This window comes from Agelaius phoeniceus, chromosome 26, assembly GCF_051311805.1.
Source record: "Agelaius phoeniceus isolate bAgePho1 chromosome 26, bAgePho1.hap1, whole genome shotgun sequence".
NCBI lineage: Eukaryota > Metazoa > Chordata > Aves > Passeriformes > Icteridae > Agelaius > Agelaius phoeniceus.
This window is the reverse complement of record NC_135290.1, coordinates 3,248,163-3,276,107: the sequence shown is the minus strand read 5'-3', so window position 1 is coordinate 3,276,107 and position 27,945 is coordinate 3,248,163. Positions and strand designations below refer to the sequence as shown.

Genomic DNA, 27,945 nt, shown 5'->3' with positions numbered 1-27,945 from the left:
GTTTGTGATCCGCCCTCCCCCCCCCGAACCCCCAGCACGGAGGCGACACCGATTTGTACCAAAGGGGTTTATTTGCATGTAAATAAAGATGTTCTCTGCGATATCTCCAAAAAAGTTGAAATTCCACTTTCCGCCCAAAAAAAAAACCGCCGCGGGATCCGAGCTATTTACAATTCCAGCGGTTTTGCCAGCCAGGGATTTATGTACATCATGATAATCGAGGAAAAGAACCAGTTTCTTTTAATCTCCGTGTTCACTTCACCACCTGAGATTAAAAGGTTTGGCTTATATTTAATTTTCACTTTATTTGTATCTTTCTGAATACTGAAAGATGTAAAATTATTGAGAATATAAGCAAAAATATTCCAAAAATAAACCATTTCTCAGAGCCCGAGCACTGACACCCCAAAGCCTCTGCGTGGTCACACACCTCAGTTCCCCCAGGACTGACGTCATTGGAAGGGGACAGGGCACCAAAATGGGGTGAAAAGCTTTAAATTTGGGCTGGAGGAGACGTTGTTCCCTCTGTTCCCACCTTCCACAGGGGGAATTTTGGATACTGAGCTTTGGTCTGGGTGAGGGGAGAGGAAACGAGTGCAGCTTGCTCCTTTTCAAACAGAATTTTTGTGTCAATTTTGCTGCTTTCCCTTCCAACTTTTAGTGTGCAGCACAGCAGGAAAACACAGCTCTGGCTGAGGACGAGTCCAGGGAGCCATCCTGGAGGATTCCCAGCCTGGATTCCACTTGAAAGTGCTTTTTTTTGGAAGGCTGCTTGTGCCCCCTCACACAACTTAGATCAAAGGGATTTTGTCCAAAAAAACGGATTAAATAAAAGCAGGAGATGGGGCTCCAGAGGCTGAGCTGGCAGCATTCCCAAGAGAGCCACTGGAGCAGGGTGTCCAGCTGAATTCCTTTGGGATTGTGCTCCTGCCATCCTCTTTGCAGCACCCCACACACAGCTCCACAATTCCAACACTGTGCCAGGTATCAGCATTTACTGCAGTTTGGATTGAATTCCCATTTTCCTATCATTTCAAGCTCTGGTTGTGGTGTGCAGGACACCAGGAGCAAAGGATAAATACTAGAAAATGTAAGGAGGGAAAAGTTCTCCAGAGTTGGGGGAAGTTTGGGAGACATTCAGGCTCCTGCACTGTGCAGGAGCCCTGGAATTAAACTGGAGGCAGGAGGAAGGAAGGGGTGAAAAATCCCTACAATGAACCTACTAAAAACACTTTCCAAAAAAGCTGGAAACCAAACAGCTTTGCTGGGGTAGCCCTGGGGTCAGCCCAGGGTGGGAAATTTCAGTGGTTTCAAAGAAAAACTCAAATCATTGCCAACTTTTCACGCTGCATCCCCCAAAGGTGAAGCACAACCTCATTCCCACGGGGAAATCCTGGCCTCCAGCACAATCCAGTGGGAGCAGGATCCTGCTCAGTACATAATTCCACAGGAGATGTGTTTGCAGAACTCCTGATTTCCCACATTCCACTTCAGTGAATCAGATGAAACTGCTTTTAAAAATAAAACACTCTCCTGAGTCTCTTTTCCTTTCAGGGACCACAAGATCAGCCTGGAGAGGATGCCTGAGTCATGCTCCTAATTCCAGCCAAAAGGGGAAAATCCATCTCTGAAGGGAATCAACACTTCTGCTGCAGCTCTGATCCCAGCTGAGCCACTCTGGGATTGTTTTCCAAGCAGGACATGGCTCCCTTAGCTGGAGAATCCTTCCCAGGATTGGGACCACAATTCCCAGCTTCAGCAGCACGAGGAGATTCCAGGGAAGCTTGGTGTAGGCAGGAGTCCCTTTTTCCACTGAGATTTGCTGGAATTTCACTGTGCTGGAATGTCACCAAAGCTGCAGAGCCACCCAAAGCCACGAGCTCTACCCAAATTCCCACTGGGGGAAAACAAGGAGCACGAGGTGCTCCCACATGGAGGTGAAGAAATAGCTAAAATAAATGGGAAGGCAAACCCAAGGCAGCAGCAATCCCTCAGAGCCATGACCTGGGATAAAATCCTGATTTCCATGAGGAAACAGTTCATTGAATGAAGGAATGCCGTGGGAATAAAATCAATTAAAAACCTCGTGGTTTTCCTTCTTCCAAAGAGTTAAAACCCAGCCCTAAAACATTTCCTAAAATAATGACTTGAAAACTTCCTACATCCAAAAGGAGCTCATCCTGAGTGGGAAGAGGGCAGAGGGACTGGGATGTCCCAGACCAGCCTATGTCTGTTTGCTCCCACATTCCCACACTCAGCCCCATCCCCGTGAACTCCCACAGGGATGGATGATAATACTCATAAATCCAGCAAGAATGGAAGTGCCCACAGGATGAAGGCCACAGGCAGGGACCTGGCTGCTGGCACTCACATCCTTCTGCACAGACCTTGGTGGTCTGAAAATCTTGGAAATCCCTTAGAAATACTTTTTTTTTCCCCCTCTCCAAACACATTCATGTGGGAGGTTTGAGATGAATCAATCCTTCCTTCCCTCTGGGACTTGCAGGCAGCTCATCTGAGAGAATTAATTGCCAATTAGAGCAACATCCATGAGATCATCATCTTCCTCCCCGATGAGGAACTCGGGGCTGGCCCGGGACGGCCGCTCGGCCGAGAGGATGGCATTGCTGGCCATGGCCAGGGACTGATCTGCCGAGATGGGAGACTTGGACCAGCTCTCAGGCTTCATCCCGTGGGATTTCTTCTTATCCCTGTCCTTATCCCGCTCCCTCTCTCTATCCCTGTCTTTGTCCTTCACTTTTTTCTTCTCCTTTTTGTGCTTCTTGTGTTTCTCGGCGCTGTACTCGGGCAGGGGCCGGATGCCGTCGTCGGAGCTGGGGCTGTTCTGGTAGGATTTCTCGGCGATGGAGGAGCCCGACTCGCTCTCGCTGTCGATGTTCTGGGGGGTGTAGGCCGGGGATTTGCTGTGGCTGGGGGAGCAGCGCTCGTGTTTGGGGGTGGAGCCGCTGATCAGGGGCGATCCGTAGCTTTTGGAAGAAGCCATCTGAGGTCTCAGCCCGTCGCCGCCTCCTTCCCCGGGTTTCTGCAGAGTCACTTTGGCTTTAATGCTGGGGGAGCCACCATCGTGTTTGCTGATGATGATTTTGGCCACTCCGGTGCTTCCGACGTTTTTGGAATCCGAGTTCTTCTTGGAAGAGTCGACGGATCCTCCAGAAACGGAGACTTTGGATTTCTCCTTGTCGCTCTTCTCCCGCTTTCCCTGGAACTCCCCTCCAGACAGGTTGTGTTTGGAGGACATTGTATGGCTTGAGGAATTGGAACTCGGCCCCATCTGCCCGTCCATGGGGTCCTCTCCACCGGGCCCACTCGTGACCACCCCGTGCTTCAGCTTGTCAATGACTGCAGTCAGAGATGGCTTCTTGTTTCTGCTGGGGGACTTCCCTTTGGAGCTTCCATGCTGGTTCTGGGATGAAGACATGGAAGACCCACTGGATGAAAAGGAAGATGAAGATGCCGTGGAGGAGTTGGACGAGGGAGGCGGCTTCTGTGACATAGACCCGGAGGATCCCATGCCTGAAGAGGATTTCATGCTCGAGCTTGACCCAGTCCCAGACATGTGGGACCCACCAGAACCGGAACTGATGGGTGACTTTGCTTTAGACGATGGGGGAGTACCCGGGACAGGTTTCATGGGAGAGGCGAGTTTGTCAGAACCCCCGGAGGGCCTCGAGTGGGACGGGGAGATGTTTGGTTTGCTCATGGAAGGGTTCATGAGGGATGATGGCTTTCCTTGAGGTTTCATCTTGGTGCTGCCAGAGCCGGTGCTGAGGCCGTGCTTGGTGATGGGGGAGGATCCCGGCTTTCCCACCGACTGCGCCGAGCCCTTGGACTGCCCCGAGCCGGAGCTGCCTTGGCTGGAGTAGAGGCTGCTGCTCATCTTTGAGCCAGAAGACCCTTCTGATTTGCTTTTAATTTTGCCTGAGGCTGAAGAGGAGGAAGAAGAGGAGGAGGAGGAAGAATGGCTATGATGGCTTTTGCTGCTGGAGGAGGTGACAGAACCGCTACTCGTGTACTGGCCGTGTGAAGATGGTTTGCCAACAGTCACTGTTCCTTTTGGGATCTGAATGGTTATTTTTGGAATAGGAGGAGTAGCCACCCCAGGGGGAGTCTGGGATCTGCCCGAGCTCCCCGGAGATTTGGACCCACCTGTGCTTGCTGGTGGCGTGAAGGGCCTGTTGGATGAACTGTGGGATGGAGATTTCCCATCTGTCTCCTGCTTCTTCCTCTTTGGGAGTTTCTCTTTGCTTTTGCCATCGCTGGATGGCGTCCGGCTGCGCTTCCCCGGCTTCCCATCCATGCCAGCACCTGCCATGGCACTTCCAGACCCATTGCCTTCCTTTACCCGTTTCTGAGACTTCTCTTTTCCTAAATCCCCCGTGTTCAGCAAAGGGCTCTGACCTCCACTGTGGTGCTCCATGATGTCAGAGGACCCCAGTGCTTTGCTGGCAGCTGCAATAATACTAAAATCCACCGTATCGGATGGAGCGCTCCCCTTAAATTTATTTTCCCCCCCATCACCCCCCAAGACTTGCACCCCTAAATTAGTGAGAGCCTGGGGGGCATAGCCCTTGAAATCATCAGTGTCTCCACTCTGACTGCTCTCATCAAAGTATTCCTCCCCAAAACCACTCTGGCTCTGACTGTTCAGCAAGTCAGGGTTGAAATCTACCCCGTCTGGAAAAAAATGGTTGGAGGAGTCGCTGTTGGGGCTGACAGCGGCATCCGCGATCAGGTCCGCGGGGTCTGTGTAGGGGTTCTCACTACTGTTGGTCTGAAAAACATCGGGGTCAAAGAGGGCACTTTGTGAATGTCCTGAACTAGAAGAATCTCTGACTGGAGTCCCAATGGGTGGGCAGTCCTCAGTACTGGTGGGCAGCTTGGAGGCCTCCTCAGCTATGTCCGAGAGGATGTCGGTGACGTCGGCCCCGATGCTGTCCGAGCTGGACAGGCGAACCATCCTCTGGATGCTGGGCTGGGCGTGGGGCAGAGCCTGGGGGTACGTGGTGGGAGGAGTGCTGCACTGGCTGGGTGCTGGAGTAATATGAGGGGTGTCCAGGGTGTCTGCAGTCATGTTGACATCAAAAATGGGGTTCTGGGAGTCAACATCCATGGAAAAGAGCTCCCTCTGGAAATCGTCCTCAGTCTGGTGCTTGGGCTTGTCGGCTGGCACACGGGATTTTTTTTTCTTTTGTTTATTCCCCCCAGGGCCCATTTCCATTCTGGGGGAGCCAGAGGAAGAGTTCTGCCTTTCCAGAGGGCTGCTCCCATAAAGAGTGGAGAAATCCTGAGGAGGATTCTCCTTAAGAAGGTTCATGAGCATGGGGTGGTTCTTGGTGTTGCTGGCTGGTGAGGATACTGGTGGTGGTGTGTGGTGGGGAGGGGTTGGACTTGAGCCAATGGTAGAGCCCACATTCCCTGTGATCTGCAACAAACTAGTGAGAATAGGGTTCTGAGACACTTTGCTGAAGTCCTCCCCATGGCCCACTGAGTCATGCCTCTCTTTCATGCTGATGCTCATGTTAAACAAAGTCGTGATGGGCCCCCCAGGAAAAGTGTTGGTTGGGGTGGTGGTGCCACTCATTGGGTTGCTGCCTGTGGTCATGCCATACCCTGGGCTGCTGGCTGGGGGCAGGTTTTTCTTCACCATGTCCTCAACTGTCTCTGCAATGAGGGACAGGGCTGGCGTGTCAGCTTGGATGGTTTCTGCCTTCCTACGGATGGCTCTCATGGTGACAGGGATGGACATGCACCTGCAAGACACAGCACAGGGTCAGGGTGGGGCTGGCTGCCCTCACCAGAGGTCACTGGGGATGTTTTACAACTCCAGCAGGTATAAAATGAGCATTCAGGGGCTTGCACAGGAGAGCAGCAGGTCCAGGTTTATGCCCTGCTGTTCTGCCTGAATTCAGAGAGACACTTGAGAGAGGATTAATCAATTATCTCTAATAACTGAGAGCTGACAGATCATGATCTGGTCGTTAAAGAGCACAGAATCATGGAATGCTTTGGTTTGGAAGGGGCCTTAAAGCCCATCCAGTCCCTTTCTCTGCCATGGCAGGGACACCTCCCACTGTCCCAGGCTGCTCCAAGCCCCATCCAGCCTGGCCTGGCCTAGGGCACTGCCAGAGCTGCTCTGGGCACCCTGTGCCAGGGCCTGCCCACCCTCACAGGGAGGGATTTCTTCCCAATATCCCACTTAGAACTACTGCTTCAGTTTAAAGCCATTCCCCTTGTCCTGTCCTCATGAAGGAATCTGGGTTGTTTCTCCAATTCTGGCAGGAAGCACCTTGGTAACCCTGATTTCCTACAACCTTATAAAAATCCCAGGAGCTTAAAGCCCATGCAGTTCTACCCCTCTGCCATGGGCAGGGGCAGCTTTTTGAGCTCAAAAATCAGTGATAACACCTCATTCTCCTCAGGGATAACAAATCTGTAACGTGCTGGAAGCAAAACCAGTGGTTCCCACCCAAAAGGTGGCAGGAGTGCTGTGCCCTGGGAATGTCCTGCTCTGTTCTGAACGTGACTGAGGTGATAAAAGCTCTGTGTAAACAACAAACTCAAAAATAAGTAGCTACAGTTCAGTATCTGGCACTGAATTTTCAGCACAGCTCTGAGTTCTTCTCTCCTGCAAACAAGCCCAGAACAGCTCCAGAACTGCTGGATAAACACAAGATGGAGCAGAGCTCATCTGTGTGATTGGGAGCATAAGGTGGGACAAAATCCCAGCTTACCTTTGAACAACCTTGGCAATGAAATCATCTGTACAGATGAGGGCATCAGACAATCCTTTGTACAGCTTACAGTTCACGTGGCTGGAGTCCTGCACATCCATCACCACTGCAAGAGAGCAGGGAGAGATCAGAATCCTGCACACAGGGTGAGGAAACCCTGCCAGCCCTCCCAGGAATGCTGCTCCTGCTGCCCCTGGGGCCACTCACCACACACCAGGGAGTCGTTCACAGGGTGCTGGAAGGACACACTGAAACAGGAGTCAGACAGAGGACACACTTCAAACTGCAGGATGCCAGGAGAATCTGAAAGACAAGAACTTTGAACTGAGGGAACAGTGGAGATGAACCAGCGTGGCATTCACATTTTCTAGAAAAATCCTTTCGCCCAGGATTTGTCTCCTGGGAAGCTGAGAAGCCTCAGAGAAAAAGGAAAACAAGAATTATCTCATTTGCTTCTCCTGTGTTTTGCTCCTTTGGAATGTGTTTGGAGATTGTTTACCCACAGGTGATTGTTTCATTGGTTTCTGCTGTGAGTTTTTTTCACTCATTGCCCAATTGGGGCTAAGCTGTGTCAGGCACAAGTTTTCATGATTATCTTTTAAATCTTCTTTAAGTATCCTTTCTGTATTTAGTATAGTATTCTTTAATATAATATAGTATCATAAAATAATAAATTAGCCTTCTGAAAACATGGAGTTACATTCATCATTCCTTCCTGCCACAAACATAAACCAGAGCCTCAAAACCTCCACACAGATGGGGAAAAAACCAAGAAAAGCAGCAGAAGTTTCATTTCTGATAAGGAAAACTCCCCAGAGTTCATCATTCTCATTTCATATTTCTCTGGAGGTGGCACCCACCTTCCTTCAGGACTGTCCTCTTGACACAGCTGCCAATGAAGGTGTTGTAGGCCACCTGGTGCCAGATCTAACCGTCTGTAAGTATTCTTTCTGTATTCTTTAATATAATATAGTATCTTAAAATAATAAATTAGCCTTCTGAAAACATGGAGTTACATTCATCATTCCTTCCTGCCACAAACATAAACCAGAGCCTCAAAACCTCCACACAGATGGGGGAAAAAACCAAGGGAAACTTCATTTCCAATGAGGAAATCCCCCCAGAGTTCATCATTCCCACTTGATCTTTCTCTGGAGGTGGCACCCACCTTCCTTCAGGACTGTCCTCTTGACACAGCTGCCAATGAGGGTGCTGCAGGCCACCTGGTGCCAGACCTAACTCTCTGTAAGTATTCTTTCTGTATTCTTTATTATAATATAGTATCTTAGAATAATAAATTAGCCTTCTGAAAACATGGAGTTACATTCATCATTCCTTCCTGCCACAAACACAATAAACTAGAGCTTCAAAACCCCCACATAGATGGGCAAAAAACAAAGGGAAACTTCATTTCCAATGAGGAAATCCCCCCAGAGTTCATCATTCTCATTTCATATTTCTCTGGAGGTGGCACCCACCTTCCTTCAGGACTGTCCTCTTGACACAGCTGCCAATGAGGGTGTTGTAGGCCACCTGGTGCCTGATGAGGCTGAGGATGAGGGGCACCCTGCCAGGGTGCTGGAACGCGATCTTGCTGAGCAGAGTTCCCTGCAGGCTCCGTCCGTCCGGGAGAGGAGCGTCCTTGTTCAGGAAGTAACAGTGCTGCTGTCCTGGAAGAGCCTGAGCAACAACCCCTGCTTCAGAGGGGCATAATGGACACCCAGCAGGGCCACTGACACCATGGCACCTTTGGACAAACTCTGAGGATGTTCTCCTTCCACTCTGTACATCTGAACTCCTCAGAAGTAGAACTGCCCAACAGCATTCACTGTTTCCACTAAAAGTTTCACACTGAATGGGCAGAGAATCCTCTGGAGTTAACACTCAGCCATAAATTTAAGGATTTCTCCTGAAATGCTGCAATTGATTCAGCCACACATCACTGGGCAAAAGGAAGGGACAGGCTCAGCCCCTCTGCTCTCCTCCCTGCAGCTGCACTCCAACAGCAAAGCATCTTTCAATACCTCATTTTCCTAAAATGCTCATCACAGAATCATGGAATGGTTTGGGTTGGGAGGACCTTAAATCCCATCCAGTGCCACAGACTAGGACACTTCCCACTGTCCCAGATGAGCCCAAGCCCTGTCCCTGGACACTGCCAGGGATGGGGCAGCCACAGCTTCTGTGGGAACCTGTGCATGAATCCTAATGCTTGAAGAACAAGTTTTGTCAATGAATAAATGTCCTGCTCTGTTCTGAACGTGACTGAGGTGATAAAAGCCCTGTGTAAACAACAAACTCAAAAATAAGCAGCTACAGTTCAACATCTGGCACTGAATTTTCAGCACAGCTCTGAGTTCTTTCCTCCAAACAACCACAGAAGAGCTCCAGCACTGCTGGATAAACAGGAGATGTGTGTGACTGGGAGCACAAGGAACTGATTTTGTTTCTCCCACTTGGGAGGCAGCAGAAGCCCCTGAGATGGTGCTGGGGGTGGCCCAGGCTGGCTGGCAGCGCTCACTTACGGCGTAGAATCGCATGTTGTGGTTCAGGGGCAGGGGATCGGCCTCCTTGGACAACTCAAACTGGGTGATCAGCTCATAGAGGGGCACAAACGTGGGTGCTGTGTCAAACAGGGGGATACCTGAAAGGAAAAGACAGCAGTGAATGATGGCACCTGAATGCAGGGAGATGTGGGGGTCATGTTTTCTAGAAAAATCCCTTCGCCCTAAGATTTTGCTCCTGGAAGCTGAGAAGCTTCAGAGAAAAAGGAAAACAAGAATTATCTGATTTGCTTCTCCTGTGTTTTGCTGCTTTGGAAGGTGTTTGGAGATTGTTTACCCACAGGTGGTTGTTTCATTGGGTTTCTGTGAATTGTTTGGACTCATTGGCCAAGCAGGGCCAAGCTGTGTCAGGGCTCTGGAAAGAGTCACAAGTTTCCATTATGATCTTTTTAACCTTCTGTAAGTATCCTTTCTGTATTCATAATATAATATAATATAATATAATATAATATAATATAATATAATATAATATAATATAATATAATATAATATAATATAATATAATATAATATAATATAATATAATATAATATAATATAATATAATATAATATAATATAATATAATATAATATAATATAATATAATATAGTGTAGTATAGTATAATATAGTATAATATTGTATAGTGTAGTATAGTATAATATAATATAGTATAGTATAATATAGTATAATATAGTATAATATAGTATAATATAGTATAATATAATATAGTATAATATAGTATAGTATAATATAATATAGTATAATATAGTATAGTATAATATAGTATAGTATAATATAGTATAGTATAATATAGTATAGTATAATATAATATAGGATAGTATAATATAATATAATATAGTATAATATAGTATAGTATAGTATAATATAGTATAGTATAATATAATATAGTATTATATAATATAGTATAGTATAATATAGTATAGTATAATATAATATAGTATTATATTATATTATATTATATTATATTATATTATATTATATTATATTATATTATATTATATTATATTATATTATATTATATTATATTATATTATATTATATTATATTATATTATATTATATTATATTATATTATATTTAGTAGCATAAAATTATAAATTATCCTTCTGAGAACATAGAGTCAGATTCATCATTCCTTCCTTTGCCAGCAAATACAATAAAAACCTGTCCAGGTGTTACTGAGAACAGCACAAAAACCCCAAGCAACTCCCCTGGCACATGTTAAAAACCAGCAGCATTTACTGATAGACACAGGGGAAGATGAATAAAAGCCCAGAGATGTCCCTGACAGGTCTGCAACCCACCTGTGCAGCTCTGCAGTTTCTGGATGAAAGCTCGAGACACTGGAATGGGACGTGGGAATTTCAGGAAGAAACAAGCAGGCAAATCCACGCTGTTGGCACTGGTGATGGAGGAGAAAGATGGAGTTCTGGAAAAATGGGGGCACAAAAGGTCCTGTGAGCTGCAGGGCTGCTGCTCTCACCTCACACAACATTTATCTTGGCTCAAATACACCTTAAAAAGGAAGGCATTCCTCAGAAGCACCTGCCAGCCCTGAAATGTCACTGTCACATTTTCTGAAAAATCCCCTTACCATATATACAGAAATTCATATATACCATGTATTACATAAATACAGAAATACCAGGATTTTTCTCCTGGGAAGTTGAGAAACCTCAGAGAAAAAAGTAAAACAATATTTATCTCATTTGCTTCTCCTGTGTTTTGCTGCTTTGGAATGTGGTTGGAGATTGTTGATCCAGCATGTGAATTGTTTTAACTTAACCACCAATCACAGCCAGCTGTGTCAGGACTCTGGAACAGAGAGTCACTGGTTTTTTATTAGGATTTTGTTAAGCCTTCTGTAAGTATCCTTTCTCTATTTTTTAGTATAGTTTTAGTGTAGCTAATAGAATATAGCATGGTATAGCATGGTATAGCATGGTATAGCATGGTAGATATAGCACGGTAGATATAGCACGGTAGATATAGCACGGTAGATATAGCACGGTAGATATACCACGATAGATATACCACGATAGATATACCACGATAGAGCATAATAGAGCATAACAGAATGTATATGCTATAAATAATAACTATAATTTATATAACATTATACAATAATAAATTATTCTTCGAAGAACATGGAGTCAGATTCATCATTCCTTCCAACACTGGGGGTCTCAGAAAATACCTCACTGCAACAGGAATTTCTTGGCCTAAAGGCAGCACCTGTGGAATTCCTGTGGTGCTGTGACAAACCCCCCAGCTGAGGGCTGGCCTGCTGTCCTGTCCTTACCCTTTGCTGTCCACAGGATGGGAGCCCATGATCAGAGGAGCAATTGGAAGTTTGTGCATGGCCATGGTTCCCTCCACTGTCACAGACACGTTCATACCCAGAGAGCGAGGAACTGCAGGGGGAAGCAGGAGAAGATGGAAAAATAAAACCCCACCAGTGGCAAGTTTTGTGGATTAAATATGAATTAAATATATTCTCTATCCCTGGGAGTGCTCAAGGCCAAGTTGGGTGGGGCTTGGAGCAAGCTGGGATAGTGGAAGGTGTCCCTGCCCATGGAACTGGATGAGCCTTGGGGTCTCTTCAAACACAAAATATTCTGTGATTCCATAAAATATTCCCTTGGCTTTGCCCACCAGGCACAGAGGGCACTGCTCACCTTCAGGACCAAATGGACAAACAGCCAAACTGACTGTTCTACCCAAATCCCCATTTCCCTCCTGCCAGGTGGACCAATTGCATCATCCTCAAAATATTTTCCAAATGCATTTGCCAGTTCATACTTTGCTCCTTGCAAAGCAAAACAAATGATGATTTTGGATAACTTCCCTCTCTTTTTTTCTCTGACAACTGGAGCTTGGTTTTGGCATTGTAACAAGAGCCAGATGTCCATGCATAAAACCAAACTTCCAGTAAGATGGGAGAGGCACAGGGCTGGATGGGGGACAGTGGAAGGTGTCCCTGCCCATGGCAGGGGATTGGAAGTGGATGAGTTTGGTTTAAACCCAAACCACTCTGGGATTCTGTGTTTTTATTCAGGTAACAAAACAAATGCTATGTTAAAATGAGATTCACTGCAAGGAAAAAGGCTCAGCCTGCAAACTGTCAAGCCATGAGCCCACAGGAGCCAGTGACAAGGCCCAGTGGTCACAGCTGGGCTCATTAAAGCTGTGACTGTCCTGCTGGACAGGGTGACAGCAGGGGCTGTGTGGGAACTCAGCACATCGCTCCCGATGTCCAGAGATGCCAGGAGAACCCTTGGGGGGCTCGGAAATCCTGGAATGTTGCCAGGAGTGTTTGGTGGCTTGATTTTGATCCATCCACAGAAGTGACAAGAGTTTGAGGACAAGAGAATCACTTTAGAGTGAAGGGTGTAAAAGGGACACATGAGAATCACTTTAGAGTGAAGGGTGTAAAAGGGACACATTTATAGGGTGAGATATAGACTTTAAGGTTTTTGGTACAGGGGGGTTATGGAGACAAGATGGAGGGATCAGGGCGTGTCTCGTCCTTCTTCTTTCTTCTTCTTGTCCTCCATCTCCTGTGGTGATGTTGGCACTTGGGGATTGGTTTATGGTGAAGGTGCACTTGCCAACATGGGTGAAAAGTATTGGAAAATAAAGGTAAATATCATGTAGGTAGATTTTAGTATAAAAAGACATGACCGCCCCGTGGGTGGGCAGAGTGCCCTTGGCTGCCTTGCAGATCAGACCTCTGCTGGGCAGACAGAAAATTTTGTAGATAAGAAACAATCAACAATCTGAAGATGGAAAAGCTGAAGAGTCCAGACTCGTCCTTTGAAACGCGTCCACCCAAGAACCGCCCTACCTGTGTCAGGGCAGAGACAGACAGACAGACAGACAGACAGACAGACAGACAGACAGACGGACCAGAGAGGGCTGGGCTGGGATCCTCCTCCCTCCCCTCCTTCAAGCAGCAGCAGCAGCCCCCAGCAGCTCCCAGCAGCCCCCAGCAGCTCCCAGCAGCCCCCAGCTCACCTACCATTGTTCTCATGCAAAACCACGGGGGCTCCAGTGCCATCCTCAAATAAATCATAGGGGGAGACGTAATACTTGAGGTTCATCAGGAGACCTGGGGGACAGAAATTCCTCAGGAGGCATCCTGAGAAGTCATCCCCACCCCACAAAGCCACACAAACACCCAAAGACTTTGTCCCTCTTTTTGTCATCAGTTAATGTGGAACTGTGACCCATACATGAGGCCAGGAACAAATAAATGTTTAAAATTGATTTAAATTAATTAAAAATAATTCCTTTTTTTTAAAGAGTGAATGACAGGTACCTCCACTCCTGGGGGTGAGATAGCCAACACTGCCATGGAGGATCTTGTCCAGGGGGTTTGCATTGGTGGCTTGCCTGCAAGAGAGGCAATCACAGCCTGAAACAAGGCACAGCCACAGGTGAAGCCAAAGTTCATGTGCTGAGACTGATTTCAACTCAGAATTCACATTGCTGGGACCCAAAGAGGGGTTGATCCAAACTGTACAGGCAAAATAAAAGCTGCTTTACCCTCTACAGCACAGCTGGTTTGTCACTGAACCTACAGCAGTGAAACAAGGCCAAAGCTTTCTCAATTGAAACCACATCATCACTGAATCCACTTGGCTACAAACTTTTATTTTGCCTTTTAGACTCTATTCCAATCAAATCTTGCAGTTAGAAAGGAATTTCTCAGAGCTCTAAGCATTTATAGATATTTAGAAAACCACACAGACACCACAAAACTTACCAATACATCCCAGCCATCTTTTGGAGATCCAACTCCAAGGACTGCAGGGCCAAGTACATTTTAGTTTTAAGTTTGCTTAGAGAAAAAAAAAAAGACAATAAAAAATATAAGAAAACTTGAAAGGACTGTGCAGTGCAAACCTACAAGCTTGGAGGGGTTTTTTTTATTTTATATGTGTGGATATAAATAAATGTATTCTAGACTTGTTATTTGATTTTTATGTATGTGAATATAAATATATCCTGGACTTACTTGTCCCCTGGCAGCTTATACAGGTTCACAAGTCCCCTCAGATGCTTTGAAAACTCATCAAAATTTTTCTCTCTGAAAGGAAAAAGGGGGAAGTTACCAAGTATTCAAATGAGTAACAGGTTTCATTTTAGAAAGTGATATTAATAAAGATGCTGAGCCATTAAAAAAATGCTTTTGCTACATGAAAATGTGTTCTTTAAATGATCCAGCTTTAATCTGCTGTGGGCTTTGAAGACACCTTGCACAGCAGCCAGAATCACAAGATCTGAGCCAAAGCCAGAAAATCCCCTGGAGAAGTGAAGACACTTTGTGGGGAAGGAGCAGTTGTGAAGAATTTTGTGTTTCCAGCCATCAAATAGCATCAGAATATTACAGCAAAGAGAAAACACAACAACCCACCCCTGTGACTCACCTCAGATGTTGCACCAGCTCTGGACAGCTCTGAAAAGGAAAAAACACACAAGGATGTCAGAGTGGGATGCAGCCACTCCAGGCTTTGTGCAGCTGGGAAATATCAGAGCAGGGAAATTCCCAAAGATCAGCTTCTCCTGGGAAGCCACACAATGCTCACAACCACTTGCTGTGGTTCTACTTCTGCTCCTCAAGCCCTGCTGGGACAAGTCCAGGTAATAATATTTCCTCTTCAATTATTAATTTGAAATAAACTTCTCAAGCTGTGAAGATTTAGGGTGAAAATCTATGAGCTTACATAGGGATATTAAAGATGGGCTGTTTTGAGGAGAGGCCAATCAAACACCAAGCTCAAACTCTCCTCCACATGCACAAGGGCATTTGCTCCCAGCATTCTGCAATTTTTAACTTTCCATTCCCAGATCTGAGCTTTGTAAGAACAACTTCCCTTGGAAACACAGCAAAAACTTGCATAAAATTCTCAGAAACATTGAGGTAACATCTCCAAATAATTTTGCAAGGTGTGAATCCATAGTGTGCATTGATTAGAAATTCCCACAGGAGCCAACTACTCCATGGAGGATTTTATTTCCCACTAGAACAAACAACAAAGGTGTAACTCTGGCTCTAAGGGAATGTTAAATAAAATCCATTTTCTCTGCTCAAAATAAAGGGAACCCCAAAAGCACAAGGGTTCCTCTTGGCCAGGAATACACACCACGGGGTTTTCTCCATGGTGAGCCACCTTGACATCACAGAGCAGCCCTGCAGGGTCCAGCTGCACCTCCACATAGAACATGTCAGAGGTGATGTAACACTCGGTGCCGTTCGCACTCAGGTGGGAGCCCAGGCTGCCGAGGAAACACAACAGGAATTGCTGGGAGATGCACAGAGAAACCCCACCCAAAAACCCCACCCAAAACCCCACAATCCAAGCACACAAAACCCAGCCAAAACCCCCCAATCCAAGCACACAAAACCCAGCCAAAACTCACCCAAAATCCCCCAATCAAAGCACACCAAACTCCCCAATCGAAGTACACAAAATCCCACAATCCATCACACAAACCCCACAGTCCAAACAAAGACCCCCAATCCAAGCACACAAAACCCCCCAATCCAAGCACACAAATCACCCAAATCCAAGCACACAAAACCCACCCAAAACCCCCCAATCCAAGCACACAAAACCCCACAAGCACACAAAATTCCCCAATCCAAGCACACAAAACCCCCAATCCAAGCACACAAAACCCCCCAATCCAAGCACACAAAACCCCCCAATCCAAGCACACAAAACCCCCAACTCCAAGCACACAAATCACCCCAATCCAAGCACACAAAACCCAGCCAAAACCCCCCAATCCAAGCACCCAAAACCCCCAGCTCCAAGCACAGAAAATCCCACAATCTAACACTAACCCCACAACACAAACTCCCCAATCCAAGCACACAAACCTCCAATCTAAGCACCCAAAACCCCCAAAATCCAAGCACACAAACCCCCCAATCCAAGCCCAATTCCAAGCATACAAACCCCCAAAATCCAAGCACCCAAAACCCCCCAACTCCAAGCACCCAAAACCCCCCAACTCCAAGCACCCAAAACCCCCCAACTCCAAGCACCCAAAACCCCCCAACTCCAAGCACCCAAAACCCCCCAACTCCAAGCACCCAAAACCCCCCAACTCCAAGCACCCAAAACCCCCCAACTCCAAGCACCCAAAACCCCCCAACTCCAAGCACCCAAAACCCCCCAACTCCAAGCACCCAAAACCCCCCAACTCCAAGCACCCAAAACCCTAACTCCAAGCACCCAAAACCCCCAACTCCAAGCACCCAAAACCCCCAAATCCAAGCACACAAAACCCACAACTCCAAGCACCCAAAACCCCCAACTCCAAGCACCCAAAACCCCCAACTCCAAGCATCCAAAACCCCCCAATCCAAGCACCCAAAACCCCCAACTCCAAGCACCCAAAACCCCCAGCTCCAAGCACCCAAAAGCCCCAAAATCCAAGCACACAAGGTTCTGGGGGGGCAGCAGCAGGAGGAGCTGTGCCATGAGTGAGGAGCAGACCCACCCGCTCTGCCTGGCGATGGACTCCAGACGATCGGTCATGGCAGGCAGAGATGACACTGATGGAGGGAACAAAAACCAAACTTTAGGGAAAAGATCCAACATTTCCTAAGGAATTCCCACCAGCCAGAAACCAAATCTCAGCTGGTTACTCCCTCCCATGTCTGCTCACGCTGTTCTATGTGAAACTACCCAGGAACCTGTCCACAAATACAGACATGAGGGTGTGCACAGAGAAACGCAAATATTCCCAAACTGCAAGGAGAAAATGGAATTTCTGCAAGGGGAATCCAGGTATGGGCACTCAGAGAGTCGTGGAATGGTTTGGGTTGGGAGGGACCTTAAAGCCCATGCAGTCCCACCCCTGCTATGAGCAGGACATTTCTCCCTATCCCAGGTTCTCCAATTTTGGATATTTCCAGGGATGGGGCAGCCACAGCTTCTCTGGACAAAGAGAGAATTTTATTTTGCCAATAAAAGCAGCACAGCCTGACTGTCTTGCCTGGCACTGAGCTCAGTGTGTGCTGAACCCCTGAGCACCAGGAACAGTGTGAACACAGCAGCAACACCCTGTGTGGTTTTTATGGAGTGTTTCCATGGGATTTTCCATCCTGTGGAGAGCACACAGAGGACACACCAACCTTTCAGGGCCTTCTGCAGGGTCTCCAAGCAGCTCACCAGGTGCTGGTGTCCCCCTGAGTTCAGCACCACACGCTTTTCCTTGGGCAGACAGAAGGAAAAAAATATCATTTTTCCTGGTTCTCAGTAGGAGGGAATTATGGCAACTTCTGAGCAGGCAAGTGAGGGTTATTTAGATAATTAAAAGCAGATTAGGTTTCATCCCCAAATTACAACATCTTGATTCCTCTAGGTGAACAGTATCTGTTTGCAAGCAGATTACAAAGGCAGGCCTGGAATTATTTTCTTTTTAGCAACTTGTCTAAATAGGTGTGAGCTGAGAGTTTTAGAAGAGGTGACACAAAAATAAAGAGCTGGGCAACTTTTAACACCTGAGTATGGGCAGGAGGCTTTGCTGAGATCTCCCCTGCCTCCTGCTCCTCCTTCCCCCACCCACACCAATATTTCAAACCCATTTTTGACTAAGCCAGGGCTGAGTGTTGAGTGTCACTGAACAAAAACAATATCTTCAAAACAACAAGTCATTGCTCCAAAAAACAATATCCTGGAAGGGGAAATAGCAGAAAATACAAGTTTGAGCCTTTCCCTGGCACTGAGCACTAATCTGTAATTGGGGGAGGGAAAAACACATCAGGGAGGGAGGGTTTGGACATCCCTCTGTGGGAACTCAGCACATCGCTCCCGATGTCCAGAGATGCCAGGAGAACCCTTGGGGGGCTCAGAAATCCTGGAATGTTGCCAGGAGTGTTTGGTGGCTTGATTTTGATCCATCCACAGAAGTAACAAGAGTTTGAGGACATGAGAATCACTTTAGAGTAAAAGGTGTAAAAGAGACACATTTATAGGGTGAAATATAAACTTTAAGGTTTTTGGTACAGGGGGGTTATGGAGACAAGATGGAGGGATCAGGGCATGTCTCGTCCTTCTTCTTTCTTCTTCTTGTCCTCCATCTCCTGTGGTGATGTTGGCACTTGGGGATTGGTTCATGGTGAAGGTGCACTTGCCAACATGGGTGAAAAGTATTGGAAAATAAAGGTAAATATTGTGTACGTAGATTTTAGTATAAAAAGACATGACCGCCCCATGGGTGGTCAGAGAGTGCCTGTGACTGCTTGCAGGTCAGACCTCTGTTGGGCAGACAGAAAATTTTGTAGATAAGAAATAATAAACAATCAGAAGACCAAAAAGCTGAAGAGTCCAGACTCGTCCTTTGAAACGCGTCCACCCAAGAACCACCCTACCCATGTCGGGGCAGAGACAGACAGACAGACAGACGGACCTGACATCCCTCCCTCCCCTGCACCCCTCAGGAGAGAGTGAAACCAAAGCAAAAGCAGCTGGAAGAGATCTAAAAGCCAACAAAAAGGCATGAGCAGAGAAGCTGCAGGCAGGGCCTGCTCAGGGCCCAGCAATGCTCACCATGACCTGCCGGACCAACTTCATGGTTTCTGTCCAGGGCCGGTTCTGGCTGTACTTGGCGTGGAGCCTCTCCAGCAGGGAGCTCATCTTGTTCAGCTTCTCTGCCTCTGGGACACAGGAATGATCAGGAAACAAAATGAGCCAGTTTTGGAAGCTTTACAATTCAGAAAACATTCCACCTTTGAGCTGAAGATGATTTTCAAAGAATTTTCTTCCTGCCGGTTTAACCGCAGACCTCGAGGTGAGGTAAATGTTATGGAATATCCCAGGTTGTTAAAACTAAAGGATCATGAAAATCCCATTGAATTCCTGTCTGGAAAATGCCCAGCTCCTGTTCTGCACCATCCCTGAGTGATGGGGCCTCAACAGGTTCAGGATCCCCACGGTTAAACCTGAGGGTTTGGGAAACACGGGGTTAAAGCAGTGAGGTGAGTTTTGTGTCCTGGATTCCCCCTCTGCTCTCTTTATCTCAACTTCTTGAAAGGTCCTCCATCAAAAACCTCAGCCAAGTCATTCCAGCTGCCAGCTGTCACAAATTCTGTGCTCAGACACACAGCAGGACATGGGCAAGTGGCTGGAGCTGTGCCAGGGGGGTTTAGGTTGGATTTTGGGCAAAGTTCTTATCCCAGAGGGTGCTCAGGCACTGCCCAGGCTCCCCAGGGCATGGGCACAGCCCCGAGGCTGACACAGCTCCAGGAGGGGTTGGACAAGGCTCTCAGGGACAGGGTGGGATTTTTGGGGTGTCTGTGCAGGGCTGGGAGCTGGACTTTGAGGGTCCTGTGGGTCCCTTCCAGCTCAGCACATTCCATGAGTCCACAATCAGCTCAAAGCTCAGGGTGGTGTCCCCTCAGTGCTGCTCCAGAGCCAGGAGGGGACAAAGCAGTGGATGAGTGACTGGAAGGTGACAGAGAGGACATGGCTCTCAGGAACACTCAAATCCTGTATTTTATTGCCAAGAGACAGAGCTTTCTACACTTTCATGTCAAAAAATCCCCAGTGGGCATCATTCCAGGATAAACCCTGTCCCCAGCCCCAGAGGGTCCAAGGCAAACACAACATCTTGGTGTCACCTCACAGGATCCACCTGCCAAACTTCCACAGTTTGGGCTCCTTATTGATGCTCTCCTAGCCCACAGGCCTCACACTGAGTCCTCCAAATCCAAGTGTAAGGAATCAATGAATGTGTGCGGGGTGTTTTGGAGTCTCCTGCTCTGGAGACATTCCAAACCCACCTGTATCCCCTGCTCCCTGGCAGAGGGGTAGGACTGGATGATCTCCAGAGATCCCTTCCAACCCCAGCTATTCTGGGGTTTTGTTTTCAGGCACTTTATACCTCTCAGCTGCATCAACACAGGATGAGGAGGTGGGAAGGGACCCCTGGAGCTCACCTGGTCCAAGCCCCCTCCCCAAGCAACAGTGAATGATCCAGAATCCCAGGAGAGAGTTGGAAGAGACCTCTGCAGATCACCCAGCCCTGGAATGTGCCAGGTGGGTGTGGAATTTCTCCAGAGAGGGAGACCCCACATTCTCCCTGAGCAGCTGCTCCAGGACTCTGACACCCTCCCGGAAAGAAGCTCTTCCTCATATCGAGGTGGAATTTGTTGTGTTTCACTTTCTGGCCATTGCTCCTCGTCCTGTCGCTGGCTGAACAGCGCCTGGTACCAAGCTCAGACACCCCCTGGGGATTTCTGTACGGATTTATGGGATCCCCTCCCAACCTTCTCTTCTCCACAGTAACCAGGCCCGGCTCCGCGCTCCCTCCTCATCACAGAGATGCTCCAGACCTCAAATCACCTTTGAGACCCTCGCCCGTTTCACTTTCTGGGCGCCACCTCAGCTCCAGCCCTGGAGCCCCCACAGGGCAGCCCTCGCTCCCTCAAGGGGCCGGCGGGAACCCCCGCGTCCCTCGCGCCGCACTCACCCTCGGCACTGCCCGGCGCTGCCTTCATATTGCAGGTCCGGGGCCGGGATCGAGAGAGGGAGCGGGAGCGGAGAGGGATCGGGAGCGGGCGGGGAGCGGGGGCGGCGGCCGGGCCGGGCCGCCCTCGCCCTCACACGGCGGCGGCCGCCGCCATCGCTGCGCCCGTCGGCCGCGCTCCCGCGCTCTCGCGAGACTTCGCCGCGCCCGCAGGGGAGGGCGTGACTCGGGAGCCAGCACGCCCCGCCCCCTCAGCTTGCTGGAAGCGCGGCGGCGGCCGCTGTGCAGCCCTAACGGAGCATTAACCGCCCGTTAGCCGGCGGTGCGCCGGAGCGGGCTCCACAGCGACCCGCCGGCGGCTTTAGAGCGCAGCGCGGCGGAGAGGGAGAGCGGCGGGAGGCCGGGGCGGCGGCGGCGCCGCCATGGAGCTTTGTTGCGGGCCGGGCGCTAGGGGGCGCTGTCCCCGCCCCGCGCCCCAATAAAGTTGGCCGGGAAGGCGCCGCGGGCCGCGCGATTTCGCGGCTCTCGCGAGAGGACGAGCGCGCGGCCCCGCCCATCTCCGAGAGGTCTCGCGGACGAGGAGGACTCGCGCCGGAGCCGAGGGAGGGGTGGCGGCGGCGGCGTTGTTATCGCGAGAGTTGGGGGCGGGTCTCGCGAGAGTTGGCGGTGCCCCCGGACGGCGCCGCTCCGGTTCGGGCAGAGCGCGGGGGCCGGGCCGGGGGCGGCGGCGGCTCCGGGGCCCCTTTGGCCGGGGATCCTCCGCGCCCAGGCCCCGCCACCGCCGCTGAGGCCGCGGGCAGCGCTCCGGGCCCGGGCCCCGCCTTCCCGGGGCGCCCCCGCGGCCGCGCTGCCCGCCGGGCCTGGGCCCCTCGGATGAGGCGGTGAGGCCGCGGCGCTTCCCCCTCCCCTCCCGGGTCCTTCCCCCCTCCCCTCCCCGTCCCTCCCGCCTCCTCCGGGGCCTCGGGCCCCGCTCCCCATGTAGGAGGGGGGACTGAGGCCGGCGTGGATGGTGCGAGGGGCGGGCGCGGAGGGAGTTTGAAGTTCGGGGCTTTCGCGGAGTCCCCCCCTCGCCGTTCCCGAGCGCAGCGGGGGAGGAATGCCAAATCCGGAGAGACATGGGGGCAAGAAGGACGGCGGCGGGGGGGCCTCGCAGCCGGGCAGCGGGAGCTCCAACAGCAAGGAGAGACACCGGGCGGGCTCCAGGCACAAGAGGCACAAGTCCAGGCACTCCAAGGAGTCCCCGCTGGCGGCCCAGGAAGCGGCGGCGCCCCTGGGAGCGGTGATCAAGCCGCTGGTGGAGTACGATGACATCAGCTCGGACTCGGACACCTTCTCGGACGATGTGGCCCTCAAGCTGGACAGGAGGGACAACGAGGAGAGGAGGGCGGAGAGGAGCGAGAGGGCCCAGAAGCACCGGCACCACCAGCACAAGCGGCTCCGGGAGCTGATGAAGAGCAAACAGGCGGAGAAGGACAGGAAGTTGGAAAAGAGCCTGGATGCTTCCAGCAGATCCGCCAAGGAGAGGATATCGGGATCCTCCAAGAGGCTCCTGGAGAGCGAGGAGCACCCCAAGGCTCTCTCCTCCTCCAAGAGCAGCAACAAGGAATCGCGCTCGGCCAAGGCGCACAAGGAGAAATCCAGGAAGGAGCGGGAGCTCAAATCCAGCCACAAAGAGCGCAGCAAAAGCCATCGCAAAAGGGATGCTCCCAAAAGTTACAAAACCATCGACAGCCCCAAGAGGAAATCCAGGAGCCCTCACAGGAAATGGTCGGACAGCCCCAAACTGGACGACAGCCCCTCGGGAGCCTCCTACGTGCAGGAGTACGACCTCAGCCCGCCCCGCTCGCACACCTCCAGCACCTACGATCCCTACAGGAAGAGCCCCGGCGGCTCCTCACGCCGCCAGTCCCTCAGCCCACCCTACAAGGAACCCGTGGGCTACCAGTCCAACGCCCGCTCGCCCAGCCCCTACAGCCGGCGGCAGCGATCCGTGAGCCCCTACGGCCGGAGGCGCTCGTCCAGCTACGAGCGGGGCAGCGGCTCCTACAGCGGGAGGTCCCCGAGCCCCTACAGCCGCCGCCGCTCCAGCAGCCCCTTCGCCTCCAAGCGCTCCGTGAGCCGGAGCCCCATCGCCAGGTGCGTGTGCTGGGAGCTGGGATGGAGCTGCGAGGATGGAGGGAGGTGGGGGAAGGATGTTTAGGAGGGTTTGGAGTGATAGGATAAAGGGGGGATGCGTTTAGGTGGGATAGATCCATGCTGGCTCCGGGCAGGGAGGGAGGGATTAAGTTCCACCCACCTCTGGAGTGGCCCCTGCCTGGGGAGGCTCCCTGAGAAGGAGCTAAGGCTCTTACCTGGCGGGAAGTTCAGCCATGGGGAATGGTTTCACCTGGTTCTGACTAAATTAGGAAAAAAATCTTCCCTGTGAGGGCCTGGCACAGTTGTGGATGCTCCATCTCTGGAGTTGTCCAAGGTTGGACAGGGCTTGGAGCAAGCTGGGATAGTGGAAGGTGTTCTCACCTATGGGATGCTCTTGAGGGACTTTTCCAACCCAAACCATTCTGTGATTCCTTTCCTTTCCTCCCCACCGGTGCCCAGTTTGGCCCTGGTGAGGCGTGTGTGGAGTTTTTGTGGCCGGGGCCTTGACAATTCCCTTGGAAATGGAGTTGACGCTTTGGGAAACACCTCAGCGTGTGGCAGGAGGCAGCGTCCATGTTGGGAGGGAGGCTGGGGCAGCTCTGGCATTAAGTTCCACCCACCTCTGGAGTGGCCCCTGCCTGGGGAGGCTCCCTGAGCAGCATCCAAGGCTCTCACCTGGCAGGAAGTTCAGCCATGGGGAATGGTTTCACCTGGTTCTGGAAGCCTTTATCTGTTTACTGCATGTGGGAACATGATCTTGCTTTTCAGGAGGGCTCCTTTGGGGTGGATTTTGCTCTTTCTGAACTGTTTTGTCTTTTCTTTCCCCTTGGATTAGCGACAACCACGTGCAAACTCCATCTCTCAGCCTAAACTTTCTTTTCTCAGCACTAGAATTTCTTCCCTTCCCTTCTGAAATCTGGGCAGTCTGGAAGGATGAGGAGCAACCAGCTGGATTTTGGCTTGCCTCTAATTTTCCCTCCTTTTCCTTTTCACTCAGTAACTTTGCTCCAGAAGGAAACAATTCTTTCCAGGTAGCTGTGTGTGTTTTATTTCAGGTGTTCATTAATCACCCTGTGACACAGTCTAACGTTGATCTTTTCTTCCCCTAGCCCTGGCTTACACTCAGTGAGTTTCCAGCTGTCTCCATGGATGCTGTGGAGCTTTGCTTGGAGCTCCATGGCAATTCAGATGTGACCTGGAATGTAATGGCCCATAGGAATGCTGTGCTGCATCCTCCAGCTCAGCAGTTCCCAAAGCACACAGGCCTGTTGGAATTTGGTCTTTGTTACCACAACCCTGAACTTCAGGAGTTCTGTCTTCCATGGACAACTCCCCTTTGTCCTTGCTGGCATTTCTGTGTTGCTTTCAACCCCCTGCAAGCCCTGACATAAAAATTCTGAATTCCACTGTGATTTTTACAGTGAAAATCTCCTCCAGGCTGCTCCTCCTCTGGCCTGTTTTCTCTGTGTACACCTGGGAGGTTCTCAGGGCTAGGCCTGGATGGTTTTCTCCTCCTTCCCTTCAATCCTTTTTGCTTGGTGGTGCTACTGTGACACATCATTTACTGACCCTTTGAAGGGTGAGAGGTACAGCTCTGAGTTGTGCCACTGGGTCAGTGGCCAGCCCTGAGCAGGGAGAAGCAACTTCAGAGGTATCCTGAGAGTTTTTAGAGTTTTCTCACAGAACCTCTCTGTGTGAGTGGCTGGCTGCTCTTCTGAGCTGAAAAACCCAGCAGTTCCATTTCTCTGATTTATGGGAGCAACTTCAGAGCACTTTGTGCTGCTTCCCTAAACTTTCAGAGCTGCTTTCTAAGGACATCTTGGACTAAATGCTGGACCCCAAGCCAGATGAGTTCCAAAGGTTACTCACTGTTTACATTCTCTCTGAACCTCTGCCTTGATAAGTTACTCCCCTCTCTTTCCTGGGCAGAAAACTCACTGACTGTGTGAGGTGTTCATTCCCTTTGGCAAACACCTGCCTGCAGTGCCTGTAGCAAAGGGACAGGGGGAATTTCACCTGTTTAGCAAAGGGACAGGGGGAATTTCACCTGTTTAACAAAGGGACAGGGGGAATTTCACCTGTTTCCCATGTGTCAGATGAAGCTGAAGTTCTAATTCATGTGTTAGTTTTGCTTTGTGGAGCTGCCAGGCTGTGAGCTGAGACTGAAAGGGAGGGGGGACTCTGGGTCAGGTGTGTCCAGGGGGGCTCAGGGCTCACCTGGAGGGGGCTCAGGGCTCACCTGGGGGTGCTCAGGGCTCACCTGGAGGGGGGCTCAGGGCTCACCTTGGGAGGGGCTCAGGGCTCACTTTGGGGGGATTCAGGGCTCACCTGGGGAGGGGCTCAGGGCTCACCTGGAGGGGTTTAGGGCTCACCTGGGGAGAGCTCAGGGCTCACCTGGAGGGGTTTAGGGCTCACCTGGAGGGGCTCAGAAGCTGTGGCTGCTCCTGGATCCCTGGCAGTGCCCAAGGCCAGGCTTGGAGCACCCTGGGACAGTGGGAGGTGTCCCTGCCATGGCAGGGGTGGCACTGGATGGGCTTTGAAGCCTCTTCTAACCAAAACCCTTCCAGAATTCCATAATTCCAACCTCAGGGCTCACCTGGGGAGGGGCTCAGGGCTCACCTGGAGGGGGGCTCAGGGCTCACCTGGGGAGGAGCTCAGGGCTCACCTGGGGAGGAGCTCAGGGCTCACCTGGGGAGGGGCTCAGGGCTCACCTGGAGGGGCTCAGGACTCATTTGGGGGAGCTCAGGGCTCACCTGGAGGGGTTTAGGGCTCACCTGGGGAGAGCTCAGGGCTCACCTGGAGAGGGCTCAGGGCTCACTTGGGGGGAGCTCAGAAGCTGTGGCTGCTCCTGGATCCCTGGCAGTGCCCAAGGCCAGGCTTGGAGCACCCTGGGACAGTGGAAGGTGTCCCTGCCATGGCAGGGGTGGCATTGGATGGGCTTTGAGGTCTCTTCCAACCCAAACCCTTCCAGAATTCCATAATTCCAACCTCAGGGCTCACCTGGAGGGGTTCAGGGCTCACCTGGAGGGAGCTCAGGGCACACCTGAGGAAGAGGATGGGCAGAGCCTTCCTCTCCTTGACGTGCTGCAGATGAGTTTGAAAGGAGGCAGCTGACTTTGATCCCTTCTGTGCTTCCTGTGGAGGGGCAGGAACATTATTTTGGGAGAGAAAACCTCTTTAACTGGCACACTCAGGCAGGGAACACCTGACCACAGCTTGTGTTCCTCAGGCTTTTCTGGGACACTCCATTATTTCCACTGACTGACAATACTGGGTGGGTTTTGTTTTTTGGGTTTTTTTTAGTGTTTTCTTTCATCTCCATGTCCAAAACACATCACCAGGGAACTGCAGCCGTGTGCTGTGCTGATTGGAGAAAATGCAGAGTTGTTTGCATTTCCAGTGGCTGTGGGAAACAACTCAGTTCCCAACGAGGATGGTTTGGTCAGTGGGGAAAATACCAGATGTGCTTTGCCATTCTGTGTGGTGACTGCTGTCACCGCAGCTCAAACGAGGAGATGGAATTGCAGAGCCCCTCAGCTTGCTGGAGGTGGGAGTGTGCACATGCTGACTCCTTCCTCTGGTCAAAAATAAGAATTAAAGCTTTTTTTTCCTGAGAAATTGGAGCAGTCAGGCTTCCCTGATAGTGTTTTCTGCTTTATCCTTAACTCAGTGTTGTTCAGAGCAGGTAAAATATTGAAATATTGGTAGGTGATTTTGGGTGGATGATATGGAATTATGTGGGTATTAACCTGTTAACCTTGGTTATCTCAGCGTGGAAGGTTCTGGCATTCCCCTCATCCCAATCTTCTGATTGTGTGACTTAAATAAATCTCATAGTGCTTTTTAATTTGGATTTTTAGATGAAGCCATCCTTGCTTTAATTCACAGCTGTTATGGTTGGTGTCTTTTATTTCTGTTTTCCAGTTCTGGAGGGACAGCAGGGTGGGTTTTAATCCCAGAGCATTTTTATCCAGAAGGAGGAAGGAATGTGAGGCTGAATTGTCCCTCATCCATGCTGGATAACCTTGCTAAAGCAAGCAAAGTGTGGAATGTGACACCAAGGCTTAACAAATTAAAGGAAAAAGGGGTAAAAGTGCTGTTAATGGTTACAAAAAAAAAAATTCCAGAGGATGGAAATTATTTTCTTCCAGAAGCAAAACCTGCCTGTGCATCTTCTGCACTTTATTACCTGTTTTTTGGTTTTTTATGAGATATGCAGTGATAAAAGGCCCCTCAGCAGGTGCTGGGCTGGAATTTTGGGGGCTGCTGATGCTCTGAGGAGGGGAGGTGAGGTTTGCTCTGGGTGCATGTGGAGCCTTTTTCAGGTCTCACAAAGCAGCTGTGAACACCAGCCTGGAAACTGCAGTTATTTGTGTGGTAACTGCAGGGAATTATTGTTAGTGAAGAGAAAAAGGGTGAGGGGTGCCTGTGGGGTGAAGAGGACTGGGAGGGAATGGGTGGGTTTATTCCTGGAGCAGGGGAGGGTGGATATTTGCTGCTGGAAGGTCAGGGATCATTCCAGCCCTGAGAGAGGCTCTGAGCATTCCAGGCTTGCCCACCCTCACCTGTCCTGGCCCAGGCAGGTGTCCCTGGTGGCTCTTTCTAAACTGGCACCATTCAATAAGGTAAAATTGGACTTTTGGAGGTGTTTACTTGGGATCTGGTTTGATTGCTCTGCATCCAGCTGGGTTAATTCTGCTGAGGATGATGAGGATGAGCAGGCCATGGCACAGGTGCCCAGAGAAGCTGTGGCTGCTCCTGGATCCCTGGCAGTGCCCAAGGCCAGGCTTGGAGCACCCTGGGACAGTGGAAGGTGTCCCTGCCATGGCAGGGGTGGCACTGGATGGGCTTTGAGGTCTCTTCCAACCCAAACCCTTCCAGAATTCCATAATTCCAACCTCAGGGCTCACCTGAAGGAGGAGCTCAGGGCTCACCTGGGGAGGAGCTCAGGGCTCACCTGGGGAGGAGCTCAGGGCTCACCTGGAGGGGGCTCAGGGTTCACCTGG

The 27,945-nt window shown here is 50.3% G+C and overlaps 2 protein-coding genes across 4 annotated transcripts in view; one reads left to right on the top strand and one right to left on the bottom strand.

Annotated features, from left to right (window-relative positions):
* Positions 1-52: 52 nt before the first annotated feature.
* MED1 (mediator complex subunit 1) lies at positions 53-21,012 on the bottom strand. The gene is made up of 17 exons (XM_077190739.1): positions 20,807-21,012; positions 18,886-18,992; positions 17,469-17,547; positions 16,832-16,886; positions 15,466-15,598; positions 14,749-14,777; positions 14,337-14,408; positions 14,085-14,159; positions 13,638-13,711; positions 13,338-13,427; positions 11,619-11,730; positions 10,621-10,745; positions 9,278-9,396; positions 8,231-8,432; positions 6,960-7,055; positions 6,753-6,858; positions 53-5,771 (listed from the first exon to the last, which is right to left on the bottom strand). The coding sequence occupies exons 1-17, from the start codon at positions 20,832-20,834 to the stop codon at positions 2,525-2,527; spliced, it is 4,749 nt and encodes a 1,582-aa protein (XP_077046854.1). The 5' UTR covers positions 20,835-21,012; the 3' UTR covers positions 53-2,524.
* A 23-nt stretch (positions 21,013-21,035) lies between these two features.
* CDK12 (cyclin dependent kinase 12) overlaps positions 21,036-27,945 on the top strand; it is a 34,662-nt gene continuing 27,752 nt past the window's right edge. For 2 of the 3 annotated variants that reach the window (XR_013185246.1, XM_054649432.2), the window contains exon 1: positions 21,036-22,939. Coding sequence is in view for 2 of the 3 variants with exons in the window: in XM_054649432.2 (XP_054505407.2) it covers positions 21,900-22,939 (1,040 nt within the window). In the remaining variant the exon portion in view is untranslated. The remainder of the gene's footprint in view (positions 22,940-27,945) is intronic. The other variant, XM_054649433.2, reaches the window with a different exon arrangement.

Excerpts from the sequence above, each read along its gene's own strand:
- MED1 (XM_077190739.1), bottom strand. The coding sequence starts at position 20,834 with ATGAAGGCAGCGCCGGGCAGTGCCGAGG. Across the intron at positions 16,887-17,468 it reads CCTGCAGAAGGCCCTGAAAG|TGTCATCTCTGCCTGCCATG; the intron begins GTTGGTGTGTCC and ends TCCCTCCATCAG. Across the intron at positions 14,778-15,465 it reads ACCATGGAGAAAACCCCGTG|AGCTGTCCAGAGCTGGTGCA; the intron begins GTGTGTATTCCT and ends TTTCCTTTTCAG.